Below are 19,894 nucleotides of genomic sequence, written 5' to 3' on the forward strand. Positions count from 1 at the left end.
TGTATAATCTAAACAGAAAGACACACACACACACACACACACATGCAAACACACATGGAGAGAGAAAATCATATTCTTGTGATTTTCTATATGCACTTGAATATGCAGCTTACAAAGCTAATCCTCCGATGGCAATGATGCATATTTTGCACAAATATATCCTCCTCAGTCCGACACAGCAATGTCCCAGACTGGTGTGTTAGTATTCCTGAGCAGTGGTTGATCTCCAGTGCTCTGCAGCTAGATTAATAATGAATCAAGGCTTTTACCACTCGTTCTCTCCGTCTCTCTCTGTCTCTATGGATCAGGTTCCTGCTACAGTTTTAGAATGGCATGGTTTTGATGATCCTTTATTCATTTGAGGGACAATAGATATAGACAGTGAAAATAGACTGTCTGTGAATTCACTATTGTTCTGGACAACGTTTTCATTTTTCCAGGTAATAAATGGATTTACCCTAAATCCATTATTAGGCTTTGGTCATGGCAAAATTATGACCTGGTTTCACAGACTGGGCTTAGACTAAGCCAGGACTAGGCCTTAGTTAAATTATGACATTTATGTAGCTTTTATAAATGTGCCTTAATATATATATATATATATATATATATATATATATATATATATAAAGGTGTGCATCTTGAGACAAAACAATGGCAGTGACATATTTGAAGATATGTCAGTGAAAGTTTATTCTGGGTTTAAGCTTCGTCTGTGAAACCGGGCATATGGGTTCTGGGTTATTTGTGTCACGCATGTGTTTCTACAATAGTGATGAACAGAGCTTTTGTTCCTATACAATTCAGTGCTTTTCCCCACTGTTGTTATGTGCAGGACGTCATCTCGGATGAGACAGCCTATAGTATGTTTTATGGGTATCATTAAGGAGGTCTATAATACTCGTAAAAAGATATCTGTTAACATTCCTGCTCCTCTCGGTAGTAGTTGTTCGGCTGGTACATGACTCTCCAGAGATGAGTTGAGTTCTTCCATCTTTGCTCATGGGCTCTCAGTTCTGGACACAATTGTCTGTGAACTGTACATTTCATGTGACTGATCACTCTGAAACAACAACAGTATTGGCTGATGGAATCACAAGAACAAACAAGTTTCCAAACCTGGAGGGGAAATGATCCAGAATATATATGTATACTTCTTTTAAAGAAGAATGATGTCTGTTTTTTTGCCAGGAGAATAGTGTAGTTACAGCATCTACCAGCAGGGGCTGTTCATGATTCCAGATTTGTAGGCATATATAGAACCACTTCTGATTATGGAGCAATACTGATAAACATATTAATTGCACAACGAAATTTAACTCAATGGAAACCCTTGTGAAACCTGCAGAGTAAGAAAGAACATAATTATTAGTCAATGAAACATTAGTCAATTATTAATAATTAGTAATTAGTCAATCTCATCATATTTAGTGTACAACCTCATTTATTTTTTGTGACAGTTAGCTTATATGTAAATGTAGCACCATCATGGTGTGTTATTTAAATCAGGTGATCGGTCAAAACTTCATTAAATCTGGTGTCATCATTTGGTTTTATAGTAAAGCCACTGATACAACATATTAAACGTGTGCATTTATTCCTTTATATTTATTGACACCTAGATTAAACTGCAAAATGCAAAGGCAGTTAGATTAGATCCCTAATCAAATGTCTTCCTGCAGAAAAGGAGGGACTAATTTCGACCAGAGAAAAGGTCTGTTTTGATGAATGGCCCCAATCAACAGGACTTATCTGGAAGTTGTAGAGGGATTACTGAATTTTAAACCTTTGTAGAATTTTAATTAACTTTCTCTTTGCCCAGAAAACGGTTTTCCTCAGTCAGTGTGGTTCAATAATCCAGCCACCCATGTAATAAGATGTTCATTACGAAATTGTACAATTCACAATTTCTGTGCTCTCTCTGTGAGAGTAGGGCTCAAAGCTGAAGAGAATTTCAGATATACCTGGGCAAAGTAAAATAATTGGTCTTTTTTTTTTGGACTGGTCAAAATAATTGGCCTTCTGCAAGACATTTGGATTCATACATAGTTTTATATTGAATGACTGTGGGATCTGTTAATGGGAGATTTGGATGCAAATGCTAAAAATTTACAAACATAAGAAACAATGACAAACAGCAAGATCTGAAGTGATGACATGACATTGATCAAAAGAGATTTACACAGATTTGATTGATTTTTATATCACATGATGTTTAAAAAAAGAAAAAAAGAAGAGACATGGACATAGACAACTGCATAAAGTGCACTGTAAAAATTGCTGCCTTAAATGTTTAAGTACAATCAACTTGGATGTTTAAGTCATTTCAAATTACATTAAACTGACTTTAAAAAAATGGATTGAATCTTGTATAACATAAAACAGTTTAAAATTGCTTAAATTATTTTGATGAGTTAAAGCAATGTAAAAACATGTTGTCATAACTTATTGACCATATAATGTTTTACAGCATGTGAATTCTAAGGTTGCGTCTATGCATGTTGTAGGCTATGTATCAAGATATAGGACATTTACAAAAAAAAAAAGTAAATAAAGCAAAATCTCAGGGGGGGAACTAAGGTCATTTCTTAACTAAATTAAGCAAATAAGATAATGACACAAACATGGCCACAAAATCTGTGCTATACTTGATTTGCATGCCATTAATAGCGAACAAGTTGTGTGAACCTAATTTCAGCACATTTTGCTCCTAGTCATACTGGATTGTGTGCAGTTAGGGAAAAATATGTGGGTTCTGTGCCAAAATACTACAGCACACACAATATTGGTGCTTAGTGAATAAAAAAAATAAAAAAAGGTATTCGAAAAAAAAGTTTTCTAGTTCTTGTACAATGTTGCAATTGTGTTTAAACTTTTTGACGGCTACTTTCACCTCCTGGGAATCAAAAGGATGGGTGGCTGTAATCTAACAGCTTTTTGTATGCATATATATGTGCTCTAGCACCTGAAAAAAAAGTATCCAATGCTTGTTCAGAGTGACTTTATCGCTGTTGGTATTGTAACTTTCCTGTTGCTGGTTGACTTCATTGCTGACCTGTACTCAGAGGGTCAAAGCTTTTTAAACAGAAAAGAGATATACTGGCTGTAAAAAATAAGAGGACATTTTATGTTGACAATGAATTAGTTGTCTTGCCACTAAAAATCATTGCATCTGGACATATAATGTCAAAACAGTTACCATAACCCATGAAACTAGAAATTGCCAATTGTCATTGAAAATGAATAACTTCTAGTCACGTTGTTGTTCCAAATGGCTGTCAGTGTAAATGGTCCAACAAAACTAAAAATATCCAATCAACTGAATTGCACGTTCTATGTTTTGATGTTATAAGCCTCATAGGATATATGAGGATGTTATAAGTCTCAAAATCTGACATGTAGTCTGTGCCATTGTTACTGATAAGGATTTCAAATTTTGTACTTGTTCTCGAACAACAGCATATTAAACGTCCTCCTAATTTTCTTTATAGTCAGATATACTTTAATTACCATATCTAATGAAACAATTAAACCCCAGCGGAGGTCACAGTTTCTGATTTGTACCTTTGTGTTGCCTTGGTAACCAAATAAAAATATTGCTGGCTGTTTTGTGCTCAAGATCTCTGCTCTTGTTCTGTTAACAGGTCAATGTGAGTACTGAGTCTTTCATAAATCTGTCTCTCACAGGAAAATATTGTACACGATCCGGTGGAAATTGATTCTCTGACTGGCTACTGAAAGCCATTCGTCCAACAACTACTTTATAACAAATGACTCACTTTTCCTGCACTAAGAATGGGGTCATTTAATCCACTGAAAGCATGTGAATAAAGACATATTTCAGCCCCATTCTCTTCTTAACACATTAAAAAGGTCCTAACAGAACAGGAAATTAAAGTCCAAAGTGATGGATGCTAGAAAAATATGTATCACCACACACACTGAACAGAGCTTAGATATGCACATTAAGACAACCCATATATGATCAAACTCCATGAAATATTTTATTATAGACCATCGCCAAATATTTTCTGAAGCGAAGCTACGTGACTATGATGTCATAAATGAAAAGAATAAAAGCGCACGTGAGGTTGAACAGAAAATGAAGATTAAAAATAACATGAGCACATTTTCACATCTTATTTATGGTACAGTAATAAACAAATATATATTTTTTTCTCCAAAAAATGGCAAAAATATACATGAATAAGAACAAAAATGGCAAAAGGTCTGTCAATGCGACAGGGCTTACTGCAGTCTAGGCCACTCGTATTAAGACATTAAGGTAAGAAACACACATACGGCGTAAATTATCTGAGCTGCATGTCCGTGTCCATAATAGTCTGTCTTTATTACATATTTCTTTGATTCTTCTATAAATAAAACAACCGATAACAAGGAAACCTTGGTACAATTAAGAAGTGCGTCTTGTATTTCATCGACAGCTTCAAGTATAGTCAAATACCCATGCTTAGACTTAGAAACATCTGCGAGAAAGATTAGACTTCTAATCTAACAATATTCTCTGCTTGTCCTTACAAAAACGTGTGTGTACTGTATATTTTTTCTTCCTTCACATGAGTTGACAGTGTCGGATATTTCTGCATGAAACACACTGAATAAATCAATGAACTCTCTGTACAATAGAATTACTTAAAAAAAAATACAACTTAGGTTTGTATGTACATCATCTACCTACGAAGTACAACTGCTATCATGTAATAAAATATGTAAACAAATTTCTTGTTCGACACAGTCGACTGTGACAACAGATATGATTTTTTTTCCACACTTTTCACATTAGATTTATTTTCGTATAGACATCCGTTAACAGTATCATAGCACTGCGCCAGTCTGCACCAGACAGCTGTATAAAAAAGAGACGAGAGCAAATGGACCAACATACATACGGTTGAAAAAGTTCCAATCTGCGACACGTTTCCTTGTAGTGTCGCTTTGAGGGACGAGAGGTCTATCTGATGATGGGATCGGCCCGGTGGGCGGACGTGTTCGAAGCGAAGGATGGCATGGCATGCACTACAATCAGTCGCTTTACTGAGACAAGGAAACATCACTGTCTTTCTGGCAACTCACACATTTGCAATATTACATTTGGTTGTACAATTAAAATGATCAGTTTTGGCTGGAAATCATAACAGTGCAGTGCTGTCAGAGCCTCCGTGACCAGTCTTGAGCAGTTTCGTTTATTACATAGTGTTTTTCTTCTTTTTGCAGAGAGCAAAAAATGATAAGACACCACATGTAATGTATAAACAATACAAATTTCTCATATATAGAATTTATATATATATTTATATATTTATTTATTTATTTAGTTGGCAGGAGTCCTTTTTTTCAAGTGAACAAATTTTTTTTGGGTCCCACTGTCGTTACGGACGTCAGCACTACGTGTCTCTTACATGCTTGAAACGTTCTCCTCTTTTTACAGAGTTACAAAAGAAAAGAAAAACGAGATTTACGCCAAGGTTCACATACCTCTAAAAAGTCACTTAGGATTATGATGTAGCTGTGGAATAATCTACACTGATAACGTCTCCGACCAGATAGAGGAGTAAGGTCACTAATGTTTGCTATTTTACCTTCGCGGTGTGCTTACGGTTGTAAGTGTGCTTTATGGTACAGTTCACATCAGAGTCCGCCGCCTTGGCACAGTGCCGGGGTTTCGGCTCCTGTCGCCCTCTCTCTCGGCGCAGTGCCCAACAGGTCTATCAAAGTTCTGTCAAAGCAACGGGGCGACGCTCGGACTCACACGTAATACTCCTTGTCCTTGTTTTTCTGTTTCTTGTTGCCGCTTTTCGTGCTCTGCTGCTTGTCCTTCATGACTGCTCCATTGCTCTGCGCCGAGTTGGTTATGTAATTCCTGGTCTCGTCCACTTGGTAGGATCCCTCGTCCCTGTTTCTGTACTTATACATGGCGTACAGCAGTATTAGGATGCACAAAGCGGCAGCGGCAACTATCCCGACGACCATTCCGGTGGTGCTGCTAGATTCACGGACCACCTCGGAGGCCCCCGGAACCCGCCTGATGCCCGGCTCCGTGGGGATTGCTGTGGGTACATTACGGAACATGGGGGAGGTTATTAATGGGTTCTTCAGCTTTGTGTTGTCTACCTCATAGGAAGTGGGCAATGGAAGCAAGACTATGTCGGGCTGGGGCTTTAGCTCCCTGTGATTCATTTTGCCTGCGGGCAGTTTGGGTGGCGTGGACGTGGAGCGGCTCAGCTTGGGGGAAAAAGATGCGGTAGTAGTCCTACCAGAATCGGAGACTTTGTTAGGTCTAAAGTCCTTGGATCCCCACTTAGGCGCGTGAGCTTTGTAGCCACCTTCAAAGGTCGACGATGACAAGGTCTTATCTGTTACCAAGGAGAAGGTGGTGTAAAAATCTTCATCATCAGTAGGGGGCAGGTTAGAGTCGTATGCTTCCCCAGAGCCATACCCAGATATCATCAAGCCATCATCATCATCATCATCATCACAATCATCGCTGCCTCGGTCCGACAAGCAAGGTACCCCCGCCTCAGTGGCCATGGACAGGGACTCTTTGGTGGTCTCAATAATGGTGAGGTGGGGGCGGAGGGTTGGGGAAAAGGGGATGGAGGGTGTACGAGTGGCTACAGAGGGGAGCTCTAAGGGATCCTTTACTAGTACTGGGAAAACTAATTCACCTCCTACAATTGAACACAGACATGAGGCAAGTTAGTCTCTAAAACTGGTAACCTGGTAAAAAAAAAAAGCTCTGGTAACAGATACAAGGCAGAACGTATAAAAACAACAGAGAAACAATATTGAACATACAGTAAACGACAAACAAATTTCATCAAAAGGACTTGACAGTCTTTGTGGGTGAGCCGGTTTGTGAGGTATTTGAAATATCTGCTTTAAAGAAAATCGTTCACCCAAAAAATGAAAATGATCCCATAATATACTCACCCTCAAGCCATCCTCAGTGTAGATGACTTTCTTCTTTCAGCCGAACACAATCGGAGTTATATCAAATAATATCCTGACTCATCCCAGCTTTGTAATGGCATTGAAAAGTTCTCGAGTTAAGCGCATCCATCCATCATAAAAGTAATCCATACGACACCAGTGGGTTAATAATGCCTTCTAAAGCGAAGCCATGCTTTTTTTTTTTTTAAATATCCATATTTAAAACTTTATAAACTATAATCATGGGCTTTCGGCAACAGCCATACCAGCGTTGCCGAAAAAGTCGAGTTCCAGCGGAAGGGTGACCTCTGATCCGACATATGATGTAAGACATAAGAAGTAGATGTAGCATAAGCTTAGGTGGCAATAGACACCTCTCGAAAAAAATAAAAAAAATACTGTCTTGTGCTAAAAGCCAGTGTTTATAGTTTAAAAAGTTTTAAATATGGATATTTTTCTTACAAAAACCCATGGCTTCGCTTCAGAGTTGTACGGGTGGTGATGGCGCAGTGGATAAGACACATGCCTTTTGTGTGAGAGACCCGGGTTCGAATCCACTGCGAGACACCAATGTGTCCCTGAGCAAGACATTTAACCCCTAGTCGCTCCAGAGGCGTGCGACCTCTGACAATATAGCAATTGTAAGTCGCTTTGGATAAAAGCGTCAGCTAAATGATTAAATGTAAATGTATGGATTACTTTTATGGATGGCCAAAAAACTCAGGCACTTTTTGCCATTACAAAGCTGAGAAGAGCAAGGATATTACAGTATTTAATATAACTCTGATTGTCATATACACCTATGGCTTGAGGGTGAGAAATTGATTTGATAATTTTGATTTTGGGGTGAACTATTCCTTTAATATTCTACAAAAAAGTTGTGCATAAAAAAATTTACATGAGCCAATGCAATGTTAGTTTCTACAAAAAACACTTTTAACATGGAAAGTTGCATATTTTAAGATTAGCTCATGCATGCCAACTTGAACTATAGCAATAAATAATATATACATGAACATTAATCCGAATGAATAAATGCTGTAAAAAAATATTTTGTTCACTTTTTGAATTATTAATAAGTGAATATATTGAATATTACTTCAGGTAATTACTTTATTTTATCATAAGTAAAAAATATATGAATCTACTGCCACAAAGTCTCATGTTCTAAAAAAAAAGTCAGGATATTATTTAAATAAGCTATGAGACGAAGTCTCATAACATGTTGTTTCATCTGTGCCTTAAAACATGTTTATTTTTTTATCTTCTCTCGCTCATATATATATATATATATATATATATATATATATACTGTACGTGTGTGATGGAAGATTTGGCTCCCCGGCAGTGCACTGACTTTTGCCTTTTGAATGGCTTCAGAAAGCCTACCCAATGGCAGATACTATCTCCACAGCGTATAACAGCTAAATTAACTCTGTCAATATGGTTGATTTCTAAGTGTGAGACTTTAATCTTTTAAGAATGTAGATTTTTACTGTATCTTGAAATGCTGAAAGTACAAAGCTTTATTGACGGAAATAAGATTCTCAGTTCTTCAAGTATATGTGTAGCCAGCCCGATCTCACGGCAATTCGTATGAATTTTACGAGGTGGCTAATTCGTACGAATTCATACGACCTCACCCATACGAATTAGTAAGATTTTTGCTAAATCGTACATATTTTACGAGTTGCCAAATTCGTATGAATCCGTACGAATGACCTAGCCCTGACCCCGCCCCTAAACCTACCCATCACGTGGGTTTAGACAAATCGTACAAATTCGTAAGAGTGAGGTCGTACGAATTCATACGAATTAGCCACTTTTTAATCACTCGTACAAATTCGTACGAATTGGTCGTGAGATAGCGTTGGTGTAGCAGTAAAGTGTCGATATTTGGCAAGGAACGTCCTGGTTGCGTATGCAACCCACCGTTCCCTGAAGGAGGGAACGGAGGACGTAGTCGACGCGACTGAAATGGGATCACGCTAGGGAGCCTATCATCTTCGAGTACTATTGAACGAGCCAATGTAATTGGCGTGCGTGATTCGCATCACACACTCCGCCCCCGCGGCGCGGGTATAAATACGGAAGTGGATGCACGCACTAGTTGCTTTTCGCTGAGGAGCCGAGAGTAACCCGGGGTCAGCGGTGGTCCAGCGGTAGTGGCAAGGGGACTACGTCCTCCGTTCCCTCCTTCAGGGAACGGTGGGTTGCATACGCAACCAGGACGTTCCCTTTCAGTCGATAACGTCGGACGTAGTCGACGCGACTGAAATGGGATCAACCATTGAACACGCCACTAACGCTGCCACCTTCCAGTGCCTAAACCAAAGCCTCCTGATGCCCCCGCAAACTTAAGGCGGGGAAGGACAGGGCTTAGGCCAGGGAAGTCACTGCTGTTCCTACAGGACCACTGGGAAAGCGTTCCCCGTACGTTGGAAGGAAGGGACGCTGCGGAAGCCACATCCAACCCGAGGGAGGAAATGTGGAGAATACACATATGAACTGGGCTCCAGCCTAAGACGGGGGGAGACACACCGGACAGTGACGGCAGAGAGACTCTGCCGAGGGAAGACACGGGCTCACCGCAGGGAGCCGTATCGTGGAAGAATACACATATGGGGTCACCGGAGGGACCGCAACATATGGACCCAGCCTAACACAGGTTCCACACTGCTTACGAGTGGTAGGCCTAACACCAGACGTTCCGCACGTCCGACGTCGGAGGGGTGTGGAGGAACTCAACAGGGTTCAATTTTAAGGGAACTCAACTGGAGTAGAAAGGCGCACGTATCCAGTCCATAGGAGGGGAATGGCGCAGCAAGCCGACACTTGAACCGGGCTCACGGTGAAACTGGCTTCATGAGAAGGGAGCCCACGGGAAGCAGCGGTTCAACTAGGTGTCGTCCAGCCCCCAACTCTAGAATCTGTTTAGCAAAGTATATCGTCAACGCCCAGGCGGAGCACTTTACACTCATCATAGAGGAGCTCAACACCTAAGTGGACATGTTGCATCTCGGATCTTTGCCGAAATGAAGGCAAGCACTAAGTGCAACTTTGCATGGAAACAGCCTTCCCTCTCTGCTGAATTCCACAGATATTTGAAGAGCTGGTCTGAGGTCTATGACTTGCATTCTGTACACGTCCAAGCGAATCGGACAGAGAAGCCAGGGCTGGATCTGCCTCCTCCAGGGCAGCGCTTGCAGGCTCCCCACCTGCTCCTATTACGGGAGAGGTAGGAACCTTGGGCACAATCCGAGCCGGGATCTCAGCTTGTGAGAGTTAGCCGGCCCAGACTCCAGGCACAATACGTTGACCGAAAGCGAGCAAGTCCCTACCCTCTAGTAGAGACCACGCGAGCAGGAGAACTGATATAACAGAATTTTTAACTCACTACCTGCAGTGGCTCAGGGGCGGTCTCTGCAGTGCAGTCGCACCAGGGACAAGGCCCAAGAGGATAAAGAGGGACACAAGGATTTACAAGACCTTGCTCCTCAGGAACCTGACGATCAGAACGTGCTTCTGCATACTTCTGCAACACGATGAGCGTCGTTTAAACACCGAGGCGACATCATTTTGAGGGTGATTTAGGAAAACAGCCTACTGCAACCCATTTTGCAGGAAAGAGAGCACTGAAGTGATCGAAAGCTTTCAGGATCTCCTCAGGGGAGAAGACGCACTCAACGACTAGGTTCCACTTCTAAAGGCGTAAGCACGCTACCCAATTCTAGGGGGTGCTCGCAGAAGTGATGGTAACTAACACATGTTCTTGTGATAGCCACCTGAACCTCCGCGTTCGGATGTAAGACCGCCCGGAATCTCCGGGGGAAGAACGCGTGTGCCATCGTGCCCCGTCCCCGAATCCAGGGGAAGTCAGGAAGGCTGTTGAAGGGAACCAGGTCTAGTTGGGCCAATGAGGGGCAACTATGAAGACCTGTTCCTCTCCTGACATGGCACGTAGGTGCAAGTGACGGGCGCAAAAGACAGGAGCATTGCTCAACACAACATGTGAAGATCACTGGGCTTCAGGAGCATTTTCTGCTCAGCACTTGGGTGTGACAAGTTCACTGAGCTTCAGGAGCATTCCTGCTCAACACCTGAGTGTGATAAACTCACCGAGCTTCAGGAGCATTTCTGCTCAACACTTGAGTACGAAGAACCTCACTGAGCGACAGGAACATTTCTGCTCAGCACTTGAGTGTGACAAGTTCACTGAGCTTGAGGAGCATTACTGCTCAACACCTGAGTGTGATAAACTCACTGAGCTTCAGGAGCATTTCTGCTCAACACGTGAGTGCGAGGAACTTCACTGAGCACCAGGAGCATTTCTGCTCAGCACTGCGTGTGATGAATTCACTGAGCTACCTGTGATGGACTCACTGAGCTACAGGAGCATTGCTGCTCAACACCAGAGTGCGATGAACTTCACTGAGTTTCAGGAGCAAATCTGCTCAACATGAAGAGTGATGATTTCACTGACTTGCAGGCGCAAGGCGACCATGAGTCGCAGTCACTTTTAGAAGGCTCAGTGGGGTTAAACGCATTTCTGCGGGCCCCTGGGGCCGCTGAGTCCCAGTGTTTGTCCAAGGGTAGTCCGCTCGGTTTACCCAAACACTGGCGGAAAAATAAAACCGGGGGGGCAACTGAGCGGCCCCGGAATGGTCATGACCCAGCCGGACCCAGGGGATGGAGTCTCCACTTGCCCTGGCTATAACTGTCGTGAGGCTCGATGGCGGCACGATTGAGTAAGCAGGAGGAGTGGAATAAGGCGCCCTCAGAAGCGTCTGACTCCAAGGAGGAGGTGACGGGTGAGTTTGTGACATGCAAGGGAAGCTTGCGCAACGGTCGCAATGTCTAACAACTCGAGGCACGAATGCCCGTGTAGTCGGGGGTCGCCCAGGCCCCCGTTAAAACACGCCCTTTGTACATGGCCGCTCTGTTGAAGAGGGTTTGGCAGCAGACCGGGATGAACTATAGTCACACAGGGTGAGCTGCTCTGCCACGGTCACCTCGGGACTCGATCGTGAAGCTAGCGCTGAAGCGGTCACATATGGAGGGAGCCAAAGGCTGCGACTATCATATACCCCAGGAGCCTCTGAAAGTTCTTTCAGTGGGACCCTTTCTCACTTCAACACCAGCTGAACACATTCTCATTGGAGAGACATGTTGGACCGAGTACCTCTCCAAAACTAGAAAAGAGATACTCAGCCCGTGGGCGAGATTACCCTTTTCCAGTTGACCTGAAGACCCAACGGGCTCTGGAGCACTCGAGGGGAAGGACACTGTACTGATACTCCACCCTTAGACGCAACACACAGGATGGCCTGCGGTGCGGGAGGTAGAGATCTGAAGCACATGTCTTTCAGGTAAAAGCTGCAGACCAATCTTGGGCCAAGATGGTCACGACCCACCACCTAGTAGCACGAAGAACGAGTTTACAACTGGCCTTCGTACCGGCTGGAGGAGCGGCTATATCAAATCCTTCGCCAGCAGGATAAGATAAGCACGCACAAGTCAGGAGCACTGCTCAACACTCGGTGTGATGAATATCACTGAATTTTCAGGAGCACGTCTGCTCAACACCTAATGTGATGACTATCACTGACTTGAGCGGGGTAGCCGAGCCTGAGGTGGGGCAGCGAAGTAGAGAGAGTGGTGTTAGTGTGCTGTGCAACACTTACCTGTCTCCACAAGCGGCAGGGGGCGCGTGAGAAGGCGGATGACCGGGTCCTCGAACGCACCAAGCTGCCTGCTGGCGACCAAGGGGGAGCTGAGGGGTGTAAGGCTATACAGGGTCACACCCGCCAGACTGGCCCTCTTGGGACCCAGGAACAGATGAAATTGCTCTCTCTTTGAAGTGTGGGTACCGCTTGCTCCGCTTTTTTTTTTTTTTTTTTTTTAGGGAGCCAGCGGCGGAACAGACACACACACAAACAAAGGCTCCACCCGGCCCTCACCCGGGGGGAGGGAGTGATCGTGCCACTCCAAGAGCATCTCATCCATTCCTGGGCGGCCCGCTCCGGAATGCTTTCGCTGTCGCTTGCCACCTGGCTTGGCAGCGCCTGGAGCGGGCTGGGCGTCTCTACTGCGGCCGGCTCCCTGCTGAGGCCTGGGTGGAGGCTGCTGCGGAGGGCCAGCAGGAGCGGCGGCCGGAGAACGCCCACGGCGACGAGCAGGCGGAGGAGCTGCCACCGGCGGCGGGTGGAGGCAGCAGCTGGCCACCGGGGCAGGATGTGCCGGATGACCTCCGTCTGCGCTTGAGCGGCAGAGAACTGTTTGATGCAGTTCTCCACCGCGTCGCCGACCAGCCCAACCTGGGAAATTGGGGAGACCAGGAACCGAACCTTGTCCGCATCCGCCATACCAACCAGGCTGAGCCAACGAAGGCGCTACTGGACCACCAAGGTGGACATCGCCAGACCGATCACGCACGCTACGACACCCGTACCCCGGAGGGTGAGGTCGGATGCAGTGCGGTGCTCACCTATGAGCGCACGGTCTGGATTACCCTCGTGCATGCCATGGGTGCCCTAGCCTGCAGCAACGCCATGGCACGCAAGAGGAAGGGGCTTGCCCACAGGCTTTGTAAGCTCTGCCCGTCGGAACGGACGAAACTCACAGGCCTTAGGGGGGAGACGAGGATCCCCCCAAAAGGCAGCGGCCGCCGGACACAGGTGCACCTGTGTCGACAGACCGCTCCAATGGAGGGACACCTCGCAACCCTTCACCGTTCCTCCATCAAGGGTAATGAGGGGGAAAAGCTATTCAGGCAGTTTCTGGCAGAGAAAGATGCTGTTCACCACCTGATAAGCTCTCCATGCATTTCGGGAAAGAAAGGCACTGGGGCGGCGAGCTGAGAACCAGCGCGGCCCGCCCCAAGATACCAAACTCCAGATTCCAACCGAGACTGAACGGGACACGGTGGAGGTTCCACTCGAGCCCGGCAGCCTCGGCGGCCCGTTTCAGCATAGCTGATAATTCTGGATCCGGCTCGGGCAACATTGAACTCCCGGAGGGAGACAATGCAGCCGAGTCATCATCTCCAGAAGTCAGCTCACCCTCTGATGCTGCAATCGGCGTCCTGTCCTCCAGGGGAGCCCCGAGTGAAACCGCTGGCCCACCCATTACAGATGGACCAGCAGAAAACACCGGAGGCTCCAGTGGTTGCAGTGGAAGGGAGGAGTGAGGAGCCCACAGGGAATGGTTACCGGGCGGGACATCCAACACTACCCTCCGGTCACCCATCCCACACAGCACCCGAGGGTGGGGCATGGTAATGGGGACTCGCTCTCCGCGAACGAAGGCGAGTCTCGCCCTCAACACTGCGACAGTCATGTTCCCACAGTGAAAACATGAGCTGTCCACAAAAGCTGTCTCAGCGTGCTGTAAGCCAAACACGTGACACAACAGTTGTGACCATCAGAGAGAGACAGGGAACGACCGCACCCAGAAACGCACGGGCGGAATGACATCTTGAAAAAGACGCAAACGCACCCGTGTTGCTCTTTCAGAAAATAGGACCGTCACCAGTGCCGGAGCACACAGGGAAATGACCGCGGCAACACTGAACAGAGAACTGAAACAGTGAAGCACTCACTTTTCCGCCCTCTAACCAGCCATCAACACACACAAACATTTAGAAATTTGTTGCTGTTAAAACAGCAGTTGAGAGCTCAAAGCTCGCGATCACCGCTGCACTCGCGCTGTAGAACACCAGCACTGGGAGAGTCTTCCTGAAGAACACCGACACACTCGCTCGTTGTAGACAACAGCACTCTCAGAGACATCAAACGATCGGCTCCGAAGCGAAAGGCAACTAGTGCGTGCATCCACTTCCGTATTTATACCCGCGCCGCGGGGGCGGAGTGTGTGATGCGAATCACGCACGCCAATTACATTGGCTCGTTCAATAGTACTCGAAGATGATAGGCTCCCTAGCGTGATCCCATTTCAGTCGCGTCGACTACGTCCGACGTTATCGACTGAAAGGGAACAAGTGATTCTAACACTAGAAAAAAACAACATTTCAGTGTGTCTACTACGCAATATAAGTAAACAGTTCCATTTCATGAATATGGAAGGTTTGTTTATGCTTTCTAACTACTAGACAATCAGACTGTCATTACAACGTTAAGATAGTTCTACCATCAGGTTTTTAGTACAAAACAAAGACTTGCATAAAAAAAATTCAAATTCAAAATAACTTAAAAAGAAAAAGGCAGAGCTCAAATGATAACACAAGTAAATTAAATTACAAATCCAATAGCATTTAAACTACAAAGCTAATACCATAAATTATCAATAACTAGACATAGCAAACATTACAGTACTGACAAACAGGCAATATAAACATCAACAGTATAATCTAGCAAAACGAGATCAGAACTTCTGATCTCATTACGTTAAGTAGTAAGAACAAGCATACTATACGGCATATTACTGTATATCATAAACATAAACATACCATATTTTTTGTCAACTTACATCAACAAATTGCCCGCATGATTTTGGCATGAAGAAAAAAACGTACAAAAGAAAGTTGTGTAAGAATGTTCTTGGACAAGTTTTTTCTTTGTGAAAACAAAATAACTGTCATTGCGTTTCTGGTTAGATATATATTTTTGTTTCCCACATGAGAGAGTACAGGGAGGCAACAACACATACATCCACACCACATAACATGAAAAATAAACTTCACCATTATTCTCTTTTGTCGTTACTTTGATAAATAATCCAGTTTTCTTACAAAAAACTGTACATATTTGAGCCTTTGATTTATATAGCATATTTTTTGTTGTTAAATAAATATCTAAATTCTAGTAATTAAACTTTTTGCTTAGATTGGTTTTAATCTTTAGGTTTGAGTGAATGGATGACTGTACATATTTTACCATAGCTAGAAGGGGGAGGGGGGAGGGGGTAGGGTTGTGACAAGGGAATTGGACCTATGAACATACTACATAGGAGATGACAATGATGGGGGTGATTGTGTAAGTCAGTTGCCATGTCCATGTATAGGCAGTACGAAGCGGTCGGGCAGCATTAACGTTTTTGGCTGTAAGGAAGGGATGGGGATATACAAACAATGAGCATATACATGCCCATCTACGAAAAAGAACAAAACTCTAACACTGACAATCTGACAAACCCTAAACTGCAACTTCTTCGCCATGCAGTTTGTAAACATTCTTTAAACGTCAATTGTTCATCAAGATCAACTGTCAGAATTTGAAAAACAAAAAAAACAAAAACAAGAGGTGCATCAAGATCTGGAACCTTTTCATTGACCATCATGTGCCTTTTCGATTATTTATTATACAAATTGTCTGTGTTAAATTGGGTTGTTTTTTGCATTTGAAGTATTGTGATATTGTTCTTAATGTGATTCTAGTAGTTTTACATTTATTTTGATTATTTATCACTTTGAGCACATGGAATTTTCATTGAATTAGTTCCAAATCTAAAAAAAAAGAAAAATCAAAACACGTTATCAAACGAATGATAATTGTGATTTGATATTCACATCTAGTTCAAATTTCACCACTAATTTTGAACCCAAAAATTCAGCTATTCAAAAAATGGTAACCAACAAAAAAATGAAATTGATTTGAGTGCGTGTAAAACTAAAAAGACAAAATTCCCAGAGACGAAAGAACAAAGCAATTCTAATTTTCACACACTACAACCAGATGCACAAACTATAAAACAGACACAATCGAGAGGGACAGTTTAACAGACAACTGCTTCCTCTGTCATGTGACCCAAAGACAAATATATCTGTCATTGTTAGTCTTAAACATGTAACAGGCGTGCAGTCTGGATGTATGTCAAAGAGAGAGGAAAATTGGCTGAAAATGGGTTAAGTTTTTTATACTGCAAGATGTTGACGCATGCGTAAAGTAAGTTGCATTTAGGGAGAGTAGACGAACAACACAGCAAGCTGGGGGTCAAATCAGACATCAAAGGTGAAGCAAAGGTCAAAGAAGCCTTTTAACCAGGGCCTGTAGGTTTGTTTGTCTGTATGCTTTTTGTGGCAGATTCCTTGTCTTTTATACCAGAAAAGTCATTATATCTCATAACAAAAGATCCATAATCATGGTTGGTACCCACAGACTTTGGTTCAAAAGCAGCAGAGTATTGATTGAGGAATTCCACAAGAGGGTTCAGAATAGATGACTTCTATAGAAAAAAAGAAACCAACTCTCCGAAAAGTTTAGGGCAAACATTATTTACTTATGAGCCATTAAATTAGTACCTAATCTAATCATCTAAATCAATTCCTTTCTAACAGGAACTGGAACTGTTCTTAGTGCATCGCCAGATTGATTTGTAGAATAAACCTAATTGTTTCAACATATTACGACACTCACATTCTGTTAATAATACATTTAAAAATATTGGTAATATTTACTAACTGATGGTACCTGACAAGAGTGCACAAGTAATCTGTGCATTAAGGTGCACTATAAGAATGCAAAAACTGTAACACGTCAAGTATTATTTGCAAAGTGAGACTATTCAAAACTCTTCACACACAAGAGGTGTATCTCAATGTCGGGTGTCTAGAGTGTTCTTATCTCTGCTTGCACTATGGATAGGTAATTAAACAGGAGCTCCAATGCTGAATGGCCACCTGCAGGCCTGCGATAAAAGCAACTCCCCCTCTCCTTGCACAGAATAGGGCCAAGCAAAACTGGCTCTCTAATTTTGACCATTCTTCTCTTTGTTCTACCGTTTATTTCCCCCTTCCATTTGCTGCATTCCAGTGGCATCTAATTGCTTTGAGTCCAAAGACGCTCAACTATGTCCAATCAGCATGACAAAACAAGCTACACTTATTTGTAAAAAAGTAGATCTGCTGGAATCAGGTGAATAACAAAAATCCGGCTCATCTTTTGGGAATTTCTCAGTATTGTGAGAGTGTAAAATCATGAGTGCAGCATATAATGCCATCTGGTGTTCATATAAGGAAGAGAAATGAGTCGTAGTAAACTAGTTTTACAGTTAATACACAGATTGCAAATCAGACACACAGCATATTTCACATATACTGCATATATTTCGTTATAATTATAATGTTTAAAATTTTGATCTGTGAAATACAGGAAAACGTTAATTCTTACTATGCATTACATGACCATGTCTTCTTAATATCACAGTTTAAAAGTTTGGGGTCGAAAACATTTTATAATGATTTTAAAATAAGTTTCTTATGGTCGTAAGGCTTAATTTAACTGATCAAAAATACAGTAAAAACTGTCACTTTTTGAAATATTGTTAACATTTAAAAAAAAGTAGCCATTAGTACAGTTTCACATAATGTCAGTGTCACATGATCCTTCAGAATCATTAAATGCTTATTTGCTGCTCAGGAAACATTTCTTATTATTATTAATGTTGAAAACGTTTATGCTGCTCAATATTTTTTGTGGAAACCATAATACATTTTTTTTTAGGATTCTTTGATGAATAGGTTCATCAGCATTTATCCGAAATAGAAAATCATTATAAATGTAACATTATAAATGTCTTCACTGTCACTTTTGTTCAATTTAATGTGTCCTTGCTGAATTATAGTATTAATTTCATTAAGAAAAAAACTGACCCCGATCTTTTGTACAGTACAGTATGCCTATATGTAATATATTGGATAAAATAATAGATTTTTAAATATATGAATCTTATTAGTCAGTGTTATACAGTTCAATACCACGATCAAGTAAACAGGTATGCACTAAAAAAAAGGGCAATTTAAGAAGAAATATTCAACGTGTTTTCATTTTTTCCTGAAATGTCCAAACAAAAGGCATGTCTGAAGTGGCATGAATTATTTTAAGATTGTGGTATTAGTTTCACTCTAAAACATTCCAACCAGACTAATAAATTACAGAAATCAGTATGCAATCAACATTTTCAAAGACACTTAAATAAAATCAACTTAAAGCCCTCAAACAGTAAGTGGTAGCTCTCAGTCCTTCATTGATAAATTACTTTTTATTCCCTCCTGTTAGGCATCCATGTTGATTTCCTTGTCAATAATCAAGTATTAATTAATAAAGTTAAAGTACCTGAGCTTGGCAAAATCATATTTCTGAAAGTCTACGATGGCATTTTTCTTAAATGGCAAAGTAACAGAGCTCAAAAGGTACTGCATTGAAGGAATGACCCATCACATTCTTGATTCTTTCTTATCTGGTTTGGGCCAAGCTGATGGTTTTAATGATAGAAAATGTCACAGGACTTTTTTAGAAGACACAAACAAATTGCTATGCAAAGCAAAACGGGACCTTGTTAATTCCTGATTCATCATTATCCATAATTATTTAATAACAATCCACACTATGAGACAGATAAACCTGATTACACTACATGCTAACAAGAATCTGTAAGGCAACTTCAATGTGAATACATTGCACTGATCCTTCCCTGCAAATACAAACTGTAAGCATAAACTATAAGAGTGAGAGATGCTTCCATCGCATAGATAATTGAGTCTCTGGAGGCTTCTTCCCCTCAGTTTTAAATTCACTTCACCTTTTGTCTTGTTCAAAAGTAGATACTGTATTATCGAATAATTTAAACACAAAATGAGCCCCATTTAACAGTGTTTCAGAATAAACAAAGAGTTTCTAAAAATATATCCATACAACTTTACATTAAAAAGAAATATACTCTTTTTGGTTTGCATGCAAGCGTGAACTTTAAGATAATGAGATTTGTGAACAGAGTGAATAATCTATGGAATGACTCTGGAAGCATTAATCAGTAGAAGCCCTCCTATGGAATTCCAGATAGGGGATAAAGGGGAAAACCCAACATTTTTTTTACAAACAGAGAACAGAATCACGTGACAACACGTCAATACACAGACAAGTTGATAGACAGGAACACGATTTGGTACAGGAAATGCAGCGGAAATCTTTGCAACCATAAGCTTGAG

The 19,894-nt window shown here is 42.1% G+C and overlaps 1 protein-coding gene across 16 annotated transcripts in view; it reads right to left on the reverse strand.

Annotated features, from left to right (window-relative positions):
- Positions 1-1,426: 1,426 nt before the first annotated feature.
- The window catches only part of nrxn3a (neurexin 3a), a 302,208-nt gene continuing 283,740 nt past the window's right edge, over positions 1,427-19,894 (reverse strand). For 10 of the 16 annotated variants that reach the window (XM_077239234.1, XM_077239230.1, XM_077239231.1 and 7 more), the window contains one exon: positions 1,427-6,689. In XM_077239234.1, coding sequence (XP_077095349.1) covers positions 5,767-6,689 — 923 coding nt within the window. In that variant the 3' untranslated portion in view covers positions 1,427-5,766. Of the gene's footprint in view, positions 6,690-15,438; positions 16,010-19,894 lie in introns of those variants that run through there. The other 6 variants (XR_013206632.1, XR_013206630.1, XR_013206631.1 and 3 more) reach the window with 5 other exon arrangements.

Source organism: Siphateles boraxobius, unplaced genomic scaffold (genome assembly GCF_051911475.1).
Source record: "Siphateles boraxobius isolate OS27281-9 unplaced genomic scaffold, OSU_SipBor_1 22, whole genome shotgun sequence".
Taxonomy (NCBI): Eukaryota; Metazoa; Chordata; class Actinopteri; order Cypriniformes; family Leuciscidae; genus Siphateles; species Siphateles boraxobius.